This window comes from Phalacrocorax aristotelis, chromosome 1, assembly GCF_949628215.1.
Source record: "Phalacrocorax aristotelis chromosome 1, bGulAri2.1, whole genome shotgun sequence".
Lineage (NCBI taxonomy): Eukaryota > Metazoa > Chordata > Aves > Suliformes > Phalacrocoracidae > Phalacrocorax > Phalacrocorax aristotelis.
The window spans coordinates 165852247-165872949 of NC_134276.1; the positions used below are offsets into that span (position 1 = coordinate 165852247).

The following is a 20703-nucleotide window of genomic DNA, read 5'->3' on the forward strand; positions in this document are numbered from 1 at the left end:
AGCCCCCCTTCTACTCAATTAGTTGTACTAAAACCAAGATCAAAGTAAAGAGGTCTTGAACTCCAAACAAAGCAATGGATTAGAAGCAGCTATTTATGTCTTTATGATAGCCTGAGTGGAAGCTACTATGTACGTGGTGGTAGAGTGAAAGCATAAGCCTTCTGAAATACGTTCTCTTTCCTTCCCGCAAAAAGATGACAGTAGAAAAAAAATGTGTGCATGTAAAAAAGGTGCAGTATATGTTTATTTAAAATAAGTACTCATACAGAAGGACATTGATAACACGTGGAGAATTCAGTCAGATTCTTGCTCCAAGTTATCTTTCCCTCCCCAAATGTAATACAGGCTGAAGATTAGACTTGCTGTTTGGCAGTGTAAACACTGCAAAGAGAGTAGGTATTTCCATTAGGAGGTACTTTGTTACATTTTAATTCTTGGCTCACCTCACGTACACGACATAGTTAGAATGTGACTATAAAGTTGGAGTAATATTCATAGAAGTTGGACCACGCTCAAATATACTATTTTTTGTAATGAAGCCAAACCAAGCCTACCCACATACAACAGGTGAACAATCTTTAGATTAGCTGATTAAGGTTTTAACTGTAAAAAGAATTCTTTTGCCTTTTTCAGTGCCAGTTTCCCAGCTTATGCTTTTTATTTCATTCTGAACCATAAAACTCAGTCTAGTACATGAGATAATGGATTGCCAAGATGAAGCCATCCACCTCATTTTCTCCAAAGTTATAGTTCAAAAAGGTAGATACTGAGATAGCATTATACTGAGATCCAAGAGTCGCAGTGTTTAAATTACTACTAAAAAACTTGCAGAAGGTTCAAAAAGTGTTGGGGGTGACCCCAGCCAGCAGCTAAGCACCCACACAGCTGCTCACTCTTTCCCCTCCATCCCCACCAGGACAGGAGAGAGAAGAACAGCAAAAGCAAGAAAACTCTCAGATCAAGATAAAGGCAATTTAATACATGAAGGAAAGAGGAGAAAAAAACCAAACCACCAAGTGATGCAAAGGCAATCACTTGCTACCTCCCACAGGCAGACGGGTGCCCAGCCAGTCTGCAAACAACAGCCACCTTGGAAGCCAACCCCCCCCACACCTTCTTCCTCTACCCTGTTTTTTATTGCTAAGCATGATGTTTACTGATATGGAATAGCCCTTTGGCCAGCTCAGGTTGGATGCCCCAGCCATGTCCCTGCCAAACTCCTGCCCACCCACAGCTTACTTTCTTGGCAGGGGCAGAGCAGGGAAAGAGAAAGCCTTAACCCTGTACAAGCACTGCTCAGCAACAGCCAAACCACTGGTGTGTTATCAACAAGGTTTTAGTCACAAATCTGAAACACAGCACCATGTGGGATGCTGTGAAGAAAGTTAACTCCATCTCGGCCATACCCGGTACAGAAAGAAACCCCAGGAATACGGCTATTAATCTGCATGAGATGTATCATATCATAGCTTACTATCTGGAAGTCCAAAATCAAAAGCAAGTCACCTACTGTAAAATGCTTTCAGCATGTGGAACAGTGTGCCAAATTTATCAAACCTGAAAGCAGTCCATTACAGTCCATGCTATTCTTAACATTTGCAGTAGTGGCTTTGACCAGTGTTTTTATAAAACAAGGAAGCAGTAAGACCTTCCCCAAACATACAACTTTGTGTATGAGCTTGTGGGACTTGTGTCCATGTTATTAAAATTGATCTGTTTTCCTCCTACAGTTTGGATATTGTTACTTACTGTTTACTCCCAGTAGGATGTAAGCAGTATTATACAGTAGATATGCATAAATAGAATCATAAATAAAAAAGCTAACAAGGTGCTCAGAAAGGCAGCTCAATGACTTCACCTCTGCACACGAGAACTCATTATTAGTTGATGATGCTTGCTTACTCTAGGTCCAGGGAGGGAAAAAGTATACATGAGAAGCTGCGGTTTCCATACATCTCTTCTGCCCATAAGTAAATATCCTGGGAGCAAAGAGCAGAAGTAGTAGTCTTTGGAAGTCAGCAGTATCATCTTCACAGAACCTGAGAGCTCCTTGGTGGTTGTAGGAGTGACAGTTCATTAGACCCAAGATATTTCAAACAAGGCTAGCCCCAAAAACAGTAGGTTTTATTCATCTACTATGAAACTCCCTTCTGTTAAGGGTAAGAGTGTTGAGCACCACTGATGTTTAACCCACTGAAAGCCTTCAGGAGTTGAGAACATAAACAGTGCATAGCCTTCTGGCACTTTCAGATGTTTAAAGGCAAATGTAGTCCCTTATTACCTCTTTGGGAAACCACTCCTCACCGCCAGAAAGTAATACAGGAGAGCCAGTAAGGACGTCTCCAAAAATAAAACAAAAAAGGCCACTGCAGACTAAGACCCATACAACTGAGAAGTATTTAGCAATTCAGTTTTACATGTAAAGGCCACTGCTGCAAAGCAGTAAGGCTCTGCCGGTGCAGGTCAGTACTTGCAGCATTCCATTGCAGGAGCAGGAGCTGCTTTGGGGCTCCATCCCAGGGGAAAGTGCCCTCCCAGCAACTCAGGCACTTCTCTCCATGCAGCAAAAGCTTACTAGGAAGGACTGGGCTCACTTATAGACAGATTTGAACATGAACTAAGCAAGGTTATCTGCCCAGGGTTTTAAAAGTAGCATTGCTCACTGAAGAGATCTGTCAGGAATTTGAGAGGCTAAGGCACAATGAGAGAGAGTGATCCAGGCCATGATTTCCCATGTCCAACTTAACAGAAACCAAGGCGGCTCCACTTCCAAGCATGCTGAAGCCACTTTAAGGCACATGGGGGGCACAGTGAACACTGATAACAGCAGCTGTCAAATCTAAATATGATTAGAGGTTTCTTTCTCTTTCTAATAGATGCAGGTGACCCAAATTTGGGTCCTGGAGCACAAAAAAACCCATAGCTTTTTTGGAGGTATTAGAACTTGTTATTAGAGCTTGTGCGCAGCTCTATTCGCTTGCCAAAGGCCTCCATGCAGATGTGCCAGAACCACCAGGATCACTGAGGCTCTGCCCTGGGCAGACTATGCTTGGGCAGGCTTCGCTGCCTTGAAAACGAGCGGCAGCAAAAGCAGCAGCCCTAGCTCCCCTTTCCTCTCTCCCGCCTTCCCTGCAGCAGGTCAGGCTAGCAGCAAACAGGGGTATTCTCTATTCCACGGTGCTACACAGCAAGCAAGCTCACTTCTAAATTTATCCAAATAGAAGTTTCTAAGCTGCAAAATAAATACGGTTCTTACTCTAAGTTGTACAGAAAAATGTAGGTTATACCTAACATTTCACGGTAAGCGTAGTGTTATTTAATTTTCTCCCTTGTCCTCAGTGTAGCAGCTACTAGAGGCCCATTTCAATGAAATTAAGACTTCCACAGAAAGTAACAATTAAGTTTACTTTCTGAGTTTTTTGCTCCCTGTCATAACAAAGTAGTGATCATCTTGCCTGCTCTTCATAAGAGGACCTTTTGATACACCAGGCATTCCTTTGTTACATGCTGCTGATGATTTCGCCTTAGGGAGAGGCTTCTTGGCTGCTGAGGCCAAGCCTTCATTTGCTTGCAAATTCTTCGTTGAAGGCTGACCTTTCATAGAAGGCTGTGCTGGCTTTTTGGTCATTGCTGCTTTGGCTGAAGTTTGAGGAAGCCGTACAACAGATAACGGAGTGCGTTCAGGAGGTTCAGATGAAGTGGGTCCAACTTGAAGGGGTTTACTGACATTCTGCTGCTTATTGACAGCCGATGATACTTTTTTGGTTGTAGATACCAGCGTAGGTGGTGACTTTGAAGCTTTGCTAACTGCAAGGGAAGGTGCAGACACTGAGTGTTGTAGGACTGCAGCAGTTTTCAGGTTCTTTGCCAGGTCAGAAGCTGTTTGTGGAGCTTTCTGAGGACACTGAGACCCAGTTCCTGAGGTCTGAATAGTATTTTCAGAAGAAGGTTTTGCAAGGAGCTGCTGAGAACGTGCAAGCTTGGCAACAGCATGCAGATTTGTAACAGGCGGCCGGGCAGCCCTTGGAGCAACTGAATTTGCTTTGGTTTTAGTGACAGATACAGGTTTGCATTTAGCAGCAACACACTTCTGTTTTGAAGCCATCGTTTCAGTGGTCCCAGGCAAGTGAGATGGCTGGTTTTTAGAGGATGAGAGGGCAGTAAGCAGCACTGGTGCCGGGGAGCGCTGAGCCAGGGCAAATTTCACCTTGGGAGCATCAGGAGACCGAATACGTTTGCGCAATGTTTCGGAGTGAACAAGAGCCGTTCTCGTTCCTGCAGATGAAGAGCTTTGGCTTACAGATTGCGAAGGAGCAGAAACTGGTGAGTTGTATGCAGGAGACTCCAGTTTCTTTGAGGTGCCAGCTAATTGTTTGAAAGGAGACTGCGCGCCTGTCACTGAAGACCCTTGTAATTTGGACCTGACTGTCAGTGACTTCCCTGAGGAGGATGGGGGCACCGGCACTTTTGGTGATGCCAGGGCAGGGGACTGAGGACGTTTAGATGAAACCTTCTTGGCACTGGCCCCGAGAGCTGAGATCGGAGTAGGGGGTTTTGATGGCTGCTTTTGAAACATACTGACAGCTGACATAGGGTTCATGACAGGAGGCTCCTGAATTCTAACTGACGAGCTGGGGACACTGTCACTGGTGACCCCTTTCTGAAACGCCAGGATTTTTTGTTCCAGAGTTGCAAACTGAAGCACTCGGCATGGATCATATTTAAGCAGAAAACCTTGAAGAGTGTCCCAGCCTCCACCTACACGTACCATCACATGCTTGCCATGTAGCATCTGAGAATTGGGGAAGAGGGGGTGGGTCAGGAGAAGAACAGTTTTATGCAGCGCTGTGCCTTCATCTTACATTAAAATCTACTGAAATTGACTGAAAATAGGACCTCCTTTCTTACAGAGGCATATTTTAAGAAAGAGAAACTATGTTATAAATAAGGCTTATACTTTCCAATTCTTTTACTGGATAGTTTCTCCTGCAAGAGACAGTCATTATGTCTCAGGAAATAATGAAAGCATGTATACAGAAGACATTTTAACCATTCTGTCAGCATCTTTATTTAGTATACAAAGTTTTGGGTACAGGTTTTGTTCAAATTATGGATGTCCTCATGACATTTTAATCCCAGAAACTCTTATGCCTGCTGAAGACAGTGCTCAACTATCCTACAAATTATAAACCCCAAGCATCCAGATTTTGAACAAGCAATGTTCTCAGGATATTTTACTGCATTACCCTTATTTATATTGCAAGTTCCTACTGAAATTTTAGAAACACCATAGAAAAACATTAACTTGCTTAGTTTTCTGTGGTTGTAAAATCAATAGTTGTAAGAGCTAATTAGCTACACCTACTTTGAATAGGAGATTGGATGATGTGGTGTCCCAACATAAATCCTTCTGTATTTCTCTTCCCATTATGAATATAAATTGGAATTCTGAGAAACTACTTACCCGTATGAAGAGTATTTTATCTCCCAGCCTATAACGTCCCTCCGATAAGTATTCGATTGAAAATCGATGGGAACAACTGCAGGGAGGATCTTCGGCTATATGTTTAACCTAGTTATTAAAATTGAAAGCGTTCATTAGTATTATGACAGAAGCATGTGTTTAACAGTTTGAGATATTTAATACAAGATACTGATATCTTCATCTCACAGTCTGAGAAAACACTAGAATTCTATTCCCTCACAAGAAAATCTCACCTACATAGGTCTTCAGAAAGTAGAATAAAGATTAAAAGAAAGAACAAACTGTATACACAGACAAGTATTTGAGTTATTCCAATCCAATGTTCATTATTTCTTCGATTTTCAGTTATTTCTACTTTCCTTTTTAAGATTTGTCCAGAACACTGTGCATAGTAGCATCAAATTCCAACCACAACCTTGTAAAGACACTGTTATGGTCTCTAAAAATTGAAACAAGTGCCTGGGTCTCTCCTGTGACCGAGTTCCTTGCTACACCTGACCCAGGGCTACTTCTGCATTCTTCTTAACTTTTTGTAAGGCTTTTATAAGTTAATCTTCTATGTGACACCAAAGAAGGAAACCACTGAAAAAAGGAGAAAGGTAGTCCCCAAATAAATCCAGGCAGAGGAGATGTGCCTGTTACAGCCACTTAACAAATTGGAAGGTCAAGAGTATTGCCAAGCAGGAAAAATTCTGAGACTTTTCAGAGAGAGCGAGGATCAAGTGGTTGACATTCCCAAAGAAGCAGAAATTTTACATTACAACACAGAGGACCTTTAAAATAAATGCATTTTAAAGTCTCAATTTGCATTTTTAAGCAAAATAGTAAAGTTGCTTACCATTCCTTTTGGACCAATTCACACGATGTACAAATTATTTTCTTTTCCACATACATACTAATTCCTATTGGTACAGCTACAGAGATTTTATTTAAAGGCTTTTTCAACAGAGCTTCATCAAAGCCCAATTTATCATTTCATGAAGTTTTATGAAAACTTCAAATTGCAGAGAAGCATATGTTACAGTCGTAGAATATTGAAACACCAGAAAAACTGAATGAGAGTATTTCTTCTACTCAAAGAAGCAGTGAAGGAGGGGAAAATCAAGGCAAGTTATATGCACTGACACATTAACTCCAAAATGTATATGACAGCATTTTGCTTACATTTAAAAAAAAAAAAAAAAAAAAAAAAAAAAGAGTTGTTCAAGAGGTGGACACTCTCCTGTTTTCTATTTAAGGAGGCTTACAGATACTAGCCGAAAGCCAGCCTGTATTTACTGAGACAGATCATACAAGTACAAAACTTAAGAGTTTGAATTAAAGCACATATCACAATAAATAAGTAGTACTTACTGCTTCATGTAGCTCCCCATTGTGACAACATGACTTTGCTGTGCTAATAGGTGATGGTGGTCCAGAGGTCATCAGCAGTGTTTCTTCTAGCTCAATTTCCTTCTCTAGTTTTACTAGTACAGGAGGTTCAACTCCATACCTCAACACAAATACAGAAGTAGAGAGTTTAATTGCTAAAGAAAACAAATAGAAACTGATGGTAACAAACATGCAAAATTCTGAGTAGCTTGACTGACAGAGAACAGCCTTACATCAGTCAGAGGAATAACTGCCTTGATAATGCAAAGAGAAGGAGCAACTCTTGAGTTTCTAGAAGAAATCCTCCCAAAGTGGGTCTTGGAGCTACCAGAGAAGGCAGCAAAAATACTGTCAAAACTACACAATTGAGGTAGCATCCAATTTAGAGAAACGATCTTACAGCTTCCAGCTCTGCACTAGAAATAAATTAGAAGTCTACATTTAGAGAATGATAAAGAAATACCTGCCAGAAAGCTTAAAAAATAAAGACCTTAACACTGTATTTTGTGTTCAGTGAGTTCTTCCAAGATGTACATATATCTACAAGCTGAATGTTGTATTTAAACATACAGCTATAAAAACCAGTGTGGATCAGCACTTCTCCATGAAGAGTCTGATAAGTGTTTGAAAAAATACTCATATTGGACGGTGGTCCTAGAAAAGCTACTTGTTACTTTCTGCACAGAATTAACATCTACTGCATTGCACTTAATGACTGCAGATTGTGCTAACTTTGTCTTAGCTTTTACTTAATAGAATACGTTCTTCAATTTCTTGTTAGGAGCATGTATGGATCACATACCTGGATACAATGCGTCCAATTTCCAACAAACAAAGATACACTTGTCTTGGATCCTTGTGCAAAACTAAAAGGGAAGAGAATAAAAGGGAGTTACAGCTCATATTTACCGTGGGGAGGCCTGTGCAATTAGGTACTGTAAGGAATAGATGACTAACTTCATCGTTCTGCCCAGGGCCAAGCTACATTATCATGGATAAAGCACCATATGCTTTCCAACACTGATTTTCTATTCCATAAGGTGTTTAAACCCATCCTGGCACTCTGAAATCAAACTCTTCTCCAGTCCCTAAGAAAAATATGCTTTATTTGATTTTATGCTGTTCTTTCTCGATATGAACTGGAAAGAAAGATCTGAGAGCTTTCCCTTCCCTATTGCCAAATATATTATAGCAGTCTTAAACATGAGTATTCAACAACTGTAAATAGGAAAATATACTCCACCTGCCCATGCTTGTGCATACAGAAACAGATAGGCATGCACACTCTGTAGGTGAACAACCGTAGGAGAACACACTGCAAGGGATCTAGCAGACAAGTGGATGGCTATGCAGCTAGTCAGCCTAACTGATTTAAACCCTTGGCTGTGAAAGAATAATCCAGGTGATTGTTACCATTTCAGTAAAAATCAGATCCTTTTTCTTACAATTTTAAAAGTTCTGGGCGCCAGCAGTGTCCATCCATATGGCAGATTCACCCAGTTACAGTAGAAGACACAAATTTGCCAGTAGCAGCTCCTCTACCCCATGCTACACCCTCATTTCACCCCTCCCTATCAGCCCCCACCTCGTGCCCCATCCACCCAAAGGTTTTCTTCAGAATTTGGTATCTTTGTGAGGATCTGTCTAAAAACGGGGGTTAAACAATATCCCTGGCCATGGAAGGAGGTGAAAATGACATTGGTTTAAGAGGCAAACACTCAGATGCAAGTATCAGATAGCAGCTGTGATAACAGAAAAGATGCAACACTATTTCAGATATGTTAGCAGTACAGAGCTTTGCACTAGGCTTTGCTTCTCAAGGACTGTGCCTACGTTAACCCAGCTAGTGCCCAACATGGAGGCTGCTTTGCACCCCTCTGTTCAAAGCAGCTTGAACTGCTGCAGGCACTCGACTGCATAGACACACTAAATCATGATCAGGATTGCTAAGAACGAGATGGAAGAGTGGAATGATAACCAAATGGTGTGTAGGTGACCATGACAGTTATTCTGGCTTTTTCTGACAACTTTGAAATGAAAATATTCAATTATTTTTTACTGTTGCACTGAAGTCCAGTTAAGAATAGAAGAGGCAGAAAGAAAGCAATGTCTGTTTTGGTTTCTTGCAACTTACATCTTTAGTTGTGCAAGGAAAAAGGAACAAGGGCCATGAACAGAGGAGGAATATAGTTTAAAACTTTCACACACAAGTAACTACTTCCTCCCCTGCCCCCATTTCAGCCTCAAAATTGAGATGCTCTCAACATGTTCTAAGAACATAGCTGCATGAATGCTCTAAAAAAAAAATCCCTGTGCTTTCTTAGCCAACTAGGTATACTGCCTAATAACTCAGAAACCAAAGGCTGGGAGAAAGGTCATTCAACTCCCCTCCACCCACATACACGGCATCCCCCTCCTCCCCCCCATATCAAGAATATGTGAAAAGCTGTGGATACAATTTTCATATGATGTAACATTTATATAAAGAAGTCTGACTTTCTTCATACTGTGCAGTAACAATATTCAGTAGAAACTAGAAATTCACTCTGAAGAGAAGGTTAATGAGCCAGCTCTAGATTTACAGATGAAACCTAACATCTTTCTGATGTTCAATTTGACATTTAAAATTACTTTGCTTTAAATAAGACTGAAGTGTTTCCTAAAGTGTAAACTGAGTATGAAGTCAGATGTTCTTGTGTACATCATTTACTCCAGTTTGTAGGTCTACTTGTAGGTCTAGAGCTTGATTATGAAGAGTAAATCGAGAAAAGAAAGTTGGCACAGCCATAATTCTAAAAAGTACCAGAGGTCTTCTCATCTTTTTTTTTTTTTTCTCATAAGTCATAATTTTGTCAGCTATAACAGAAAAGGATTAATTTGCCTGAATCCAGAAGTGAAAAATCCCAAGCAGAGACCAAGACATTTGGCTTGATGTCAAAAGGAATCCCATCATGGCTACTCTCCCTTTCTGCTCTCAGGAGCCACTTGATTTATTTTCTTCACAGCCATCCACACTTTTCAGGAGGTGTTGCTACATGTATCTGATGGGAAAAGGACAATTGTCAAATTGTCTTCCCCTGTTTCATTCATTAAGAATGGCTTGAAAGTTTGATAGAGAACATCAGTGGAAAGAATGTTTCATCAAGGAGGCTGCAAGTCTGCTCATTTCGACTGCCAAAAAGGCTCACAGAAGATATTTATGCCACAAAGCAAGCTTGTGTCAAGAGTTACAATCAGACTTCAAAACACTTCTTGGCTATGAGTGAAAGCCACAGCATTAGGAAATCCTCTCTGCTTATCTCAGGGAGGCTAAACAGGTTCTAGTTACCCATCCACTTACAGGAACAAAGATGTTTAAGCAATGCAATTCAAACAAGTTGAACTGAAAAAAAATTAGAACTTATTTTCTTATAGCTCAGTTCTCCTACTCATCTGTATTTCATGGCACTGAAAAAAAAGATACACTCCCTAGTTAAATCAGAATGAGACAGATGCAAATGATGTTTTTTCAACTCTTTTAAAAGATGACTTATTCAGTAAAGAAGGCATGGGCAGTCCAGCTAGCAGGGAGGAGAGCTTGAAAGAAAACCAGTTAATGAAAACAGTGCCTCCCATTTAAATAGCATTAAATGGCACAAAGACTTCAAGGAAATCTAGTAAATACTTTGAGAAATTCATTTGATTACTGAAAACAAAGCTTCTTTGCAATTTTTTGCTATTCTGCTTGACAGGCAGATATTTTGCCTTTAAAAATAAAAAAAAACCACCAACACAAACAAAAACCCCCAAAACACAGTATTTGGCTTGCCACAGAAAGATTTGTATTAATTAGTTTTTACTGACATAATAGCTGGTAGAAGAGCATTTCATTATTTACCATGCAATGAAAGCACAGTTCCTTGTAATTAACAGTCAAAAAAATTTTATTCCATCTGGAAGTATCAGTGTAGAAGCTATTTGTTGTAAGGGGCAGACTGTGCACTGGGGCAGGCATACACACAGCTGGCAGTGTTATTTTTATAACTATCTTATTAAATGGGAAAATGCAAGTGGTTTAAAGTCACATCAAGCAGGTCCTGAAGGAAATGTTAATTACCAACAGACTGTTGTCACTTCAGGCACAACGCCCTGATGTAGTTACCAAATTTAGCAGTCATGAATGCATTATTCTGAGGGCTTTCTGCAACAAGAATGAGCGCTAATACCAAATAAAGAATCTTATTGTGAGTTGACTCCATGGCCCTGTGGTCTTCCCGCACAGGGAAAGCAAAACCACACTTTTCTTTCTCAGTGGGCCTTTTTACTGAAGGAAACACACAAGTTTGCTGCACAGCTGTCACTCCTCCCTTCCTCCCACACAGCAACTTTTAGAAGGTTGGAAAAGCATCATGCAAGTTAGAGCAGTCACTGAACTGATTTTTCCAAGGCTTTTATGTGAACACTAATGTTAAAAGCATTAACAGCTTGCACAAGACATGTACAGTTGTGACAAAGGCTTCGCAAGACTATACATAAGAGATCTCCCTGACCAGGTAGTTATCCACATGCAGATCAAAGCAAGTCTTACAAAAAGATGGATTTACCTAAACCTTCAGATTCAAAGAGATAAGTCTCATCAACTCCAATGGCCCTGCACCAGTTAAGAAAGTTGGCTGTATTATCTCTGGCAAAAAAAGATCCTGATGGAGCATCCTTCTTACACGGAACTTTTCTCATAGGAAAATTCTGGCAAGGGAAGAACACAAAAAATGCATTGTGCACATCAGCATTGCCAACAGATTTCCAAGCATATTTGCAAAGGAAAATAAACTCTAAATTCAGAGTACAGAAACAGCAGTTAGTAACTATTTTATGTTAAACCCACCATATATTCTGTTAAAAAAAGCCACACTAATGTAGAAGGCATTCCACCTTACCAAATGAACAATCCTTAGCTCTGCAACCTCTCCCAGTACTGCCCATAGAGTTTTTCCCCATTTCCCCAAATGCTGGGGTAAAAGTCTTACCGTTGGTTTCACAGGTCCAGATAATTATTCCCCCCTTCCCAAGCTCTGTTCATAGCAGCAGAATGAGCAGAGAGAACCACAGATCAACTATACTTAGCTGCCAGATGTCAACATTTTAGAGCCCATTTTAGAAAGCAGAGAGAATCAGAAGGGAGCAAAGGCCAGTTTCCTTTAAAAAAATTTAGTACTTTGTTTTTAAATTGGTATCTCCAAAACTGAAGAAACTGTTTGAAGGTACACAAGTTGGGCATCTTGTCCTCAAAAAACCCTAAGGATCTGCCACATTCATATAGCTCTTGTATAAATACTATTTGGCATCTAAGACTCCTGCCTTGTGTGTGTGTGTGTGTCCCCAGTTAATAATAGCTCTAATATTAGTAATTATATGACTTACTGGTAAATGTCCATTATTTAAAACTACTGTTTTACTAGATAAAACAGTAAAAGGCAAACACACAAATAAATGGTCTGGATATGGTGAAACAGTTCCTCCTGCCCCCAAGGGAAGCGCTACCAATCAGGACCCATTAGTTGGTGATCTACTATTTGACAAAACCAAGCATTGCTGTAGCTATGCTGGGTACCTGTACACTGAACACATGCTACCTGCACCAGCGTTACATGGTTTTATACTCCGAAGTGACACATCACTATTTTTCATTGCATAAACACAGACTGAAAGTTGCTTGAGATTCACATTTCATCTCAGCCTTGGTTCCTAACAAAAACACCGAAGCCCATCTCCAGGTACATCTCAATACAGACATTTTCATGGCTAACCTATATACTGGAGTTTAGCCACCAGTTTCTGGAATAAAACATTCCACCAAGCGCCAATGGACGTCTTGTTACCAACCCACACTGATGTTATCAGGGGAACAAACGCCAGACTTGGACAAGATCTTCCTCTGGCAAGAATTAATCAAATTACTAGTAAGGACATTAGGATTTGATTAACAAAGTGAATAAGTCATCTGTTGCATAAGGAAAGTTTATCCATGTAAAACACCACACTGTTTTTAATCAGTCTCCAGATACACAGCACACAGAATGCCACTTTGGGAAGCCTCACTCACCTGCTTCCCTTTTCCCACTACTTACAATATATGTGTTATAAAAAATAAATCACAATATGACTCACCCTTAAATTATTTGAGCTACAACATTTTTTAATTGTGTTTTGAAGAACACCAACCAATTGGCAGAGTAGTACCCCATTATCAAGTTCTTCTAGCAGTTGTTCTGCTTTGACTTCTATTCCTAAAAAAAAGGTCAATGTTAGAGTTACTCCAGAGAAGGTGAAGAAGTTTCATACAAACCTAGAGGCGATTTGAACAGCATTCCATCCATCACCTAACTTACTACAGTGTTAAAGACTGAAAATTAGTAGAAATAGGCAAGCTAGCTAAAAATCAAATACCTACTTAATTAGGTTTTAATTAGACTGACAAGATTCAGAAACACAAATTGGAATGATTAATCATCCTACCTCTAAGAGGTGGCAGCTAATAAAATCCAAAACCGAAGCATGCATTTTAATGCAATTGTCCTAGCCATTCAGGCCGAAATACACCAGATCTTAACAGTACTATAGATATTAAGTGTCAGCATTGACCGGAATATTGGAAAGGGCTTTGATATGTACTAGACAGTGATTTATTTTTAACCTCACCCAGCAAGCCAGAGAGCCAGATTGACAGATCTTCCTGCATAGGCACTAAAGTTGCTTCATGCCGCACGGATATCCATTGGTCATACAGGCACACATCTGCCAAACCTGGCCCATGTCTGGGAGTCAGAGGACTTCGGGGACTTAAGGGAAGGTCATCTCCAAACCACACCTGCAAAAGATTTCAGTAAGCTGAAGACAGAGAGCTCAAATATTTGCAGTCAGGTAACCAAAACTTGCAGTTCTGAATTATGTTAAAGATCTATTATTCAAAGAGTAAGTGTTCATTCCCCTTCAGACAGATACACCAAACCAACACAACAGTAACCACAAATGGTGCAGCTCTCATTAGTAACCCCTGTATCAAAAGCACTACTGCATTCATTCTCTTGACTTCTTTTGGTTTAAATTTACATACTTTCCTGAATATTAAATAAATAAAACTTCTATTAAATTTGTGGGGCTTTTGCTCCTCAGCACACTTCAAGTAATGAAATCTGCAGTTTACCATATAATTGACTACAGACTACTGATTTCTCTGATCAAACATTTCAGAGGCATTTTGTGTTTAAATCATTAAAATGATGATGTTAAAAGAAGAAACATATTCCCATATGTTTCGTATGCAAGAACACAACACACTTCATTTCTCTTAAGGATTGCATATTTTCAAACTGAGAGGTACCTTTACATTTCAAGAAAAGGACCACACTGAAATTTCATGTACAAAATTCCCAATGACAGAGAGTCCTTCTGGTATTCTTAACTACTTCCCTTCAGTTCAGTGTGTGTATAAAATATATTTATTTATTTATACTTAAGTGATTAACTACAATATAGGGTTTTTAAAAACACCTCTTAATCATCAAGCAAGTTTTTAAATAGTGTCAGCCTTTGACTTCAAAACCTTCTTAGGTAACAGCACCTAGGAAGAGAAAGGATCACCTATCTGATATAACACTGGGTTATCTACCTTGTCACATCACTCCATTCGTAAAATGAGAAAATTACCATTTTTTTTTTAAAACTAGAGGTAACTCTGGGGATTCTAGCATTTCATCTGCTTCAGGGTAGACCTTTGAATAAAAAGAGTGTTATAAAGAATTCAAATATTACAAAAGGCATTTACCTGAACTGCATTCTGCATGGTCGTCTGCATTTACATTAGTTTCTACCCCTGGGGAAAGAAAAGAGAATTTTTAATACAGTCCCTCCTGCTTTCATGGAAATCCCGAGAAAAAAACAGCCGTGCTGTTCTGGCAAAACATGAGCGGGTCTAATCAGGAATGGAGGAGGGAAAGAGGGAAGTATCTTAGCAGTTAACGTTTGGATCCAGTATTCAGTCAACTTCAGTTCTCTGCCCTTAAATAAAGCAGCAGTTATTACAGCACAGAATAGCAACTAACTTTGTATGCACAAATAATACTCAAAGGTTTGCATTATTTGAAGGAGCTGTAAGGCATTTAGTTTGCCAAAGAGAAATATTAATACTTCTGACCATTCTTGGATATAACAATGTTAGCACTCACTCCTTCCTTCCCAGCCATCACAAGTGTATTTTGTACATGCATGCATATACATATAAGTGTCCTGAGATTACATTAAATACTTCAAAGATTACGAAAATGTTAAAGCAAAAAAATAATTTTGAAGAATGAGATTTCTTCTTGCATAGATACATGAGAGAAATCAATGTTTTTATTAATGTCTATTGGGTTTTTGACTTAGATTTCCAGGCAGCTAGCACATGCCCAAATTTTCAACAGAATGCTGCAAACTATTGCAGCAATATGGTTATCAGGACAATCCCTGGCAAAACAATCCTTAAGGAAAGTTTTAAAGGCAATCTGGTTAACACCTCCTCTCCTGAAGCCAACAGAGTATTTTCCAAAAATGCTTTCAGTCATGGAAAAACCCAGCACAAACTCTACACTGGGCTGGGGATCAGAAAGTCTGTCCATGTCTAGAGCTGCACAGTATTACCAGGTTAGCTGCATTCACATGCACCAGAAGGAATTTCCTCAGCATAATTCTTCACAGTGGCAGTGGAGGGCATTACAACCTCAAAGTGTACCTATCTGTGTCTTGAAACCAGTTAAAAACAACTTTCTTGCTCCCTTACTTAATAGATACAATAAAGCTTCATCTTACTGATTAGGCTGGAAACCAGACTGCAGACATCGACAATTTTAACTCATCTGTTTTCCTTTAAAAATTAATAACTCCACTCTCTCATCCCAGATGTTTAAGCTTTATACATATACAGTATTCTCTCCTGCTCCATCTGTTGCACAACCTCACCTTCCTACAGCAAAAGGCCGAATAGCCCACCACAGAAGACCCAATTCTCAAAAATCCTTCTTCCCCTTCCTCTTACCTAGAAAGTGGAATAGTACCGTTTCCTCCCCATTTTTCTCTCCCACTGCCTTGAACCTCACATATTACATAGGACCACACATGTCAGGCATTTCAAACAACTTACCTCTATGACCACAAACAAGCAACCAGTTTGTTTTCAGACTGAAGCCACTTCCTTGTATCAGGACTGCTAGCACTTCTCAAACTTTATCAGAGAACACTTCAGGTGGTATCTTTCTCCTTCCTTTTATTTCTAGGTAAGGAAAAAAAAAAAAAAAAAAAAAAAAAAGAGAGAGACATCCTCTCCTTGATGTCATTTTTCCTTCTATGAATGAACAAGGGAAGAGCAGTGTATATACCAAGCATTACTAATGAGCATGTTATGCTTCCCACAGCTTTGTCCAGGGGAATACATTTTCCTTTAGCATAAGAAAGCTATTGTCTCAAGAGGGTCACAGTAAGAGGCTTCATTGATTAAAAAAAATAAATAAAACAACAGTAGAACAGCCAGTAGAGAAGTTGGTCTCATTAAAATAAGGAGCTCCATATAGGCTAACAAGAGCTCTAGCATACTAACTGCCAAGGAAAAACAAAAGGCAGCCTAATTCACAGGGAGCACTCAAAACACGAACAAAGCAAAACATTCACACAGCAGCTATCACAAGAATGCTCAGTATCTGCAGTTTTGTGACATGCCTATAAAAAAAACCCAAAAAACAAAACAAGGGAAAAATAAAAAGAAGAGGAAAATTGTGGCACTTGAACTTCGATGGCCTGCTCTTCTCAAACAAGTTATTTTGTAAGCCCATATGCCAAAGGGCTCTCTAGAAAGTCAAACGGCTTCACTTATTATTAAGGAATCTGAGTAACATTTAACAAGAAAAGCTCTGATGATACAGAGTATCCTGCACAAATTTTGAGTTGAAAAAATAATATAGTAACAGTTACCCATTTTCAGATCCCGAACAGTCCAACTCTGAGACTGCAGGAAACACAGATTAGTATAACCTTATCACTTACTGAGCAAGGCATAGGATGAGAAGACCCAGAAGTGTGCCACGTTCAAGCAGCCAGCCTGCAAAGACGCAGAAGGTGCCGTGATGAGGCAAATAATGCAATACCATGTAGAGTCATAACCAGATTTCACTTCTTCTAAAACCAGTTGGGTTCCCTGCATCAAAAAGCTGTACATAATGAATGAATCACATATTTGGTATTGAATTCAGTTAGCTCCAGGTAAAACCATATCAGTTCCTATGCATGCCAGTTTTTTCCACTCACCTTCATTCAACAGGCATTTGGTATTCAGGACTCAGAGCTGTGAAAGAAAAGACCCCAGAATGAAAATGTACTGTATCACATCCCCCACATAGCCTCAGGCCATACCATTCCCGTCTCCAGGCCTGCTGATATCCCCAAGGTGCCTAGGAGGGCTCTCTACCTGCTTCACTCCTTAAAACAGGGGAAGCAGGAGAAACTTGAAAGCACCTCCCAACCAGGGAGGCAACCGGCCCAGCTCCAAGCACAGGCAATATAGAGGTCCCCAACCTCCAGCACCACTCCCAGAAAACACCTCATTTCTGCTGGTGCTTCTGCTGCCAACAGGCTCCATGAGATGAGGGAAGAGGAGAAAGGCTGCCTAGTAGAACCTTATGGCTGGATCAATGCAGCGACACTGATTTACTGTGAGACTGGCGGTCAGCCCCAAATGATATATTGGGGAAGGCAGGAGCTGCCTTCAGCTGGCCAACAGCCAAACTTCCAATAAAGGACTAGAGCTACAGATCAACATTAGGACAGAGACGTGAGAAAAAAGGTACCTATCTTCTGACACGAGGCATAGGGACAGGCATTTCTCAGGAAAGGGGGTGCAGACGTACCCCAGACATGACAAGGCTGTAGTCTGCTTCTGCTTTCTAGAGATGCCCACCACTTTGACCTCAGGCAATCTGAGAAACAGTCAAGTCAGCAAATACTGAAGCACTTTACGCAAATACTTCAGGGTGCTGAACACATGCTCTTAGATGCTACACAAGATAGTCTGCTTAGTATCAGTTGTATCAGGTTCTATACATCATTCACTGGGGCTCAACCAGAAAGACATGCTACACTAATTACAAGCCTTTCTGCAGCACAAGATGAACCAAATCCAAGTCCCATTTTACTCGACTGCACAGTTTACAAAGAAACAAACAAAAAAATCCACAGCTCCGCAGATACCTAAAACATAGATGAAGCAGCCATTGAGCTAGCTTAAGTGGAACCTAAAGGGATTCACAGACTCATTAAAACGCCTTGGGTGCACAGACTCATTAAAGAAACCCTTGGGTAGAAACACTTTTACATCTTCACCCTATATTTAAGATATAACTCACATCATCTTCTATTCCATCAACACGCAAAGGCAATCACAACAGACTAACCCAGAGCAGCCGGAAAGTGTAGATTAGTCCTGACAGTACCTACATAAACCCACTTTTTAAACACTCTGAAATGAAAGAAGCTGTCAAGTCAGTATCTGCTGAAACCTTCTACAGGATAGCCAAGATTTTTTTTTTTCTTTGTACACATATCCTAACATGCAGAAGAAAAGAGGTAGGCATAACAAGATACATCCATGGAGCGCTACAGCAATTACAGAGCCCTTTTGTTGCATTACTGAGTCAGCAGGAGCTCTGCTTCCCTGGTGAGGCCTTAGAGGCATGAAAGAGAAAGAACCAGACTAGTCGGTCCAAAGTGAAGAGCTTTAAGGTGGCAACCAACTCCTTACGTTAAGACATGCTGACTGCTCTCCTTGTGGAGCACCTTTCCACACCTTTTGGTGACAGCGCACACAGCATGGGGCAGTGAGCCCGCTCTCCCCTTCCAAAGGGCTGCAAAGGCTCTGGATTCACCTGTCAGGGCAGAGAAACCCACTTGAAATAAGGGAGGAGCACTTCATCTCAAGAGCCAGCATCTCCGCAGGAGACACACAGACGACTCCTTTACCACAAGAGCATCCAGTCTGGGGAGAGACTGGTGAACACGAGACATGCTATCCCTGCCACTCACTCACGTTCACAAACCCTTCTCCCCCTCCCATTTCTACCCCACACTTCTTCCAGCAGAGCAACGCTGAAGGGAGCATCACTTGATGTCCAGGAAGGAAGCTGCTGGTTGGCCACAGTCAGGAGACATTTATTATGATTTAAATATAAAACTCTGTCTTATTATGAAAGATTCACCCACTACATTTAGAATTACAAACGTGTAGGCCAGCTATGCCTTATAGGTCTAAAGGTATACATGTACTTTCTCCCACGTCTGGATCTGATACTACGCCAAAGGTGACACACAGCATCCCTGGAATACAGCCAGCTTTTGGGCAAAGAAAGAAGCCAGACATTTTGCGGCTTACTAAGCAATACGAATGAGTATTTTAGCCGAGAGCAGTAGGGCACATTTCCTACAAAAACAGCAGCGCATCCTCAAAAGCTTGCATGAGGCACAGGAGAGACTGGTTTGAAGGGTGTTAAGCAAAAACTCTCCCCTCTCCCTTCCCCAGGGTAAGTTTCGCGGCGCTTTGCTTCCAACATCGATGCCAGTGAGGCTAACCCGGCCACATGGGAGCTGCTGCCCCTGGAAGGGTGACCGAGCCGGTCCCAGTAACGGGCTGAGCCCAACACCGGGGTCTGTCCCCGCCGCACCGGGCTCCCCGCGACCTTTGATGCTCAACATGTTTTCAGCGCTGCTCCCATAAACAGCCTTAACTGACCGAGCGCCGCCGCTCCGGAGCTGCGCGCCCGATGCACCGCCGCAAGCGGGAACCCGCAGCAGCTCCCTGGTCCCCACACGCGGCCGGAGCCGGCCCCGCCACCGCCCCTCACCTTACCCGCGGGCCGGGTCCGGGGCACGGCCACACCCCGGTGCGGGGGGAGCTGAGCACCGCCACGCTGCAGATGCCGCCGCCGCTGCTGCTGCTGCTGCTGCTGCTGCTGCCGCCGCCGCCGCCGCCGCCGCCCTGCCACCGCTCGCCGGGCCGTGCCGGGCCCCGCGGTACTCACCGACAGCTGCCGGCGCGCCGCGCTCCCCCCGCGCCTCAGGACGCCTCAGGACGCCCCCGCCCGCCCCGCGCCGGCCGCTCCGTTCGAAAGGGCCAATCAGCGCCCGCAAGGCGGGGCCGGGGCGGGACCGGGCCGTGCCCGCCGCACCTGGCCCTTGGCCTCGGCACCGCCCCTCCCTCAGCTCCGGGGCGGCTCCTGGCGACCGCCGCGGCCCCCCGCCAGATCCGACTTACCGGGGATAGCCCGGGCCCCCTCCGCGGTGAGGCCCCCACCGGGGCCGGGTCAGGCTTCAGCGTCCCGCCCGCCGCGGCGGCACTGCCCCGGGGCTGCAGGCTCGGGCGCTGTGGCAGGCGGCCGGCCCTCCCGCGGGCAACTTCTGCCGTCGTGAGAGCGCGGGCCTCGGCGCCCCCGCCTTATGCCTCCAGCGGCGCTGGGAAGCAGCTCTGCTCCCCCGGGGCAGCGGCGGGGGGCAGCAGGTGCGGGGGCGCGGCGCTGAGGGGGGGCGCGCACAGCCCAAGCTCTTCCCTTTCTGCCGCAGGGCGAAGGGCTGTTCCTGCGCCCGACGCCTTCCTGGGCTGGGAGGGCGGCACGTCGGTGTCCCGGCTGCCCGGTTTCCCGTTGCCCGGAGCAGGCCCAGGGACAAGGAAACCACCCGCCCTGCCTACAGCCCCTGCTGGCACCGGGGAGCCCGCGCCGCCTCACACCGCCTTCAAACGCGCGTACCTGTGCCGGGGGTGTTGCTGCTGGTGCTGTTCAGAGCCTGTAAGCACC

At 42.7% G+C, this 20703-nt stretch overlaps 1 protein-coding gene across 12 annotated transcripts; it reads right to left on the bottom strand.

The window, feature by feature from the left end:
* Positions 1-212: 212 nt before the first annotated feature.
* Positions 213-19988, bottom strand: GAS2L3 (growth arrest specific 2 like 3). Of its 12 annotated transcripts, none has more exons than XM_075080087.1 (13): positions 19761-19858; positions 18660-18783; positions 17171-17207; positions 16910-16964; positions 16014-16142; positions 14661-14708; positions 13535-13703; positions 13004-13122; positions 11440-11581; positions 7659-7722; positions 6839-6977; positions 5465-5572; positions 213-4792 (listed from the first exon to the last, which is right to left on the bottom strand). In XM_075080087.1, exons 6-13 carry the CDS (start codon positions 14688-14690, stop codon positions 3404-3406), a joined length of 2160 nt encoding a protein of 719 aa, XP_074936188.1. In that variant the 5' UTR covers positions 14691-14708; positions 16014-16142; positions 16910-16964; positions 17171-17207; positions 18660-18783; positions 19761-19858; the 3' UTR covers positions 213-3403. The 12 variants fall into 12 exon arrangements, with proteins under 12 accessions (XP_074936188.1, XP_074936187.1, XP_074936198.1 ...); XM_075080086.1 differs by having other exon boundaries at positions 16910-17073; XM_075080097.1 differs by having other exon boundaries at positions 16910-17073; positions 19756-19858.
* Between the last annotated feature and the right edge of the window lie 715 nt (positions 19989-20703).

What these genes read in the sequence shown, in the direction of transcription:
- GAS2L3 (XM_075080126.1), bottom strand. Translation starts at nt 14,690, where the DNA reads ATGCAGACGACCATGCAGAATGCAGTTCAG. An exon ending in CTTTGAATCTGAAGGTTTAG is followed by an intron (nt 7,723 to 11,439) that starts GTAAATCCATCT and finishes CTTCCCTTTTAG; the next exon opens with TTTTGCACAAGGATCCAAGA. An exon ending in ATGGGGAGCTACATGAAGCA is followed by an intron (nt 5,573 to 6,838) that starts GTAAGTACTACT and finishes TTTAATAACTAG; the next exon opens with GTTAAACATATAGCCGAAGA.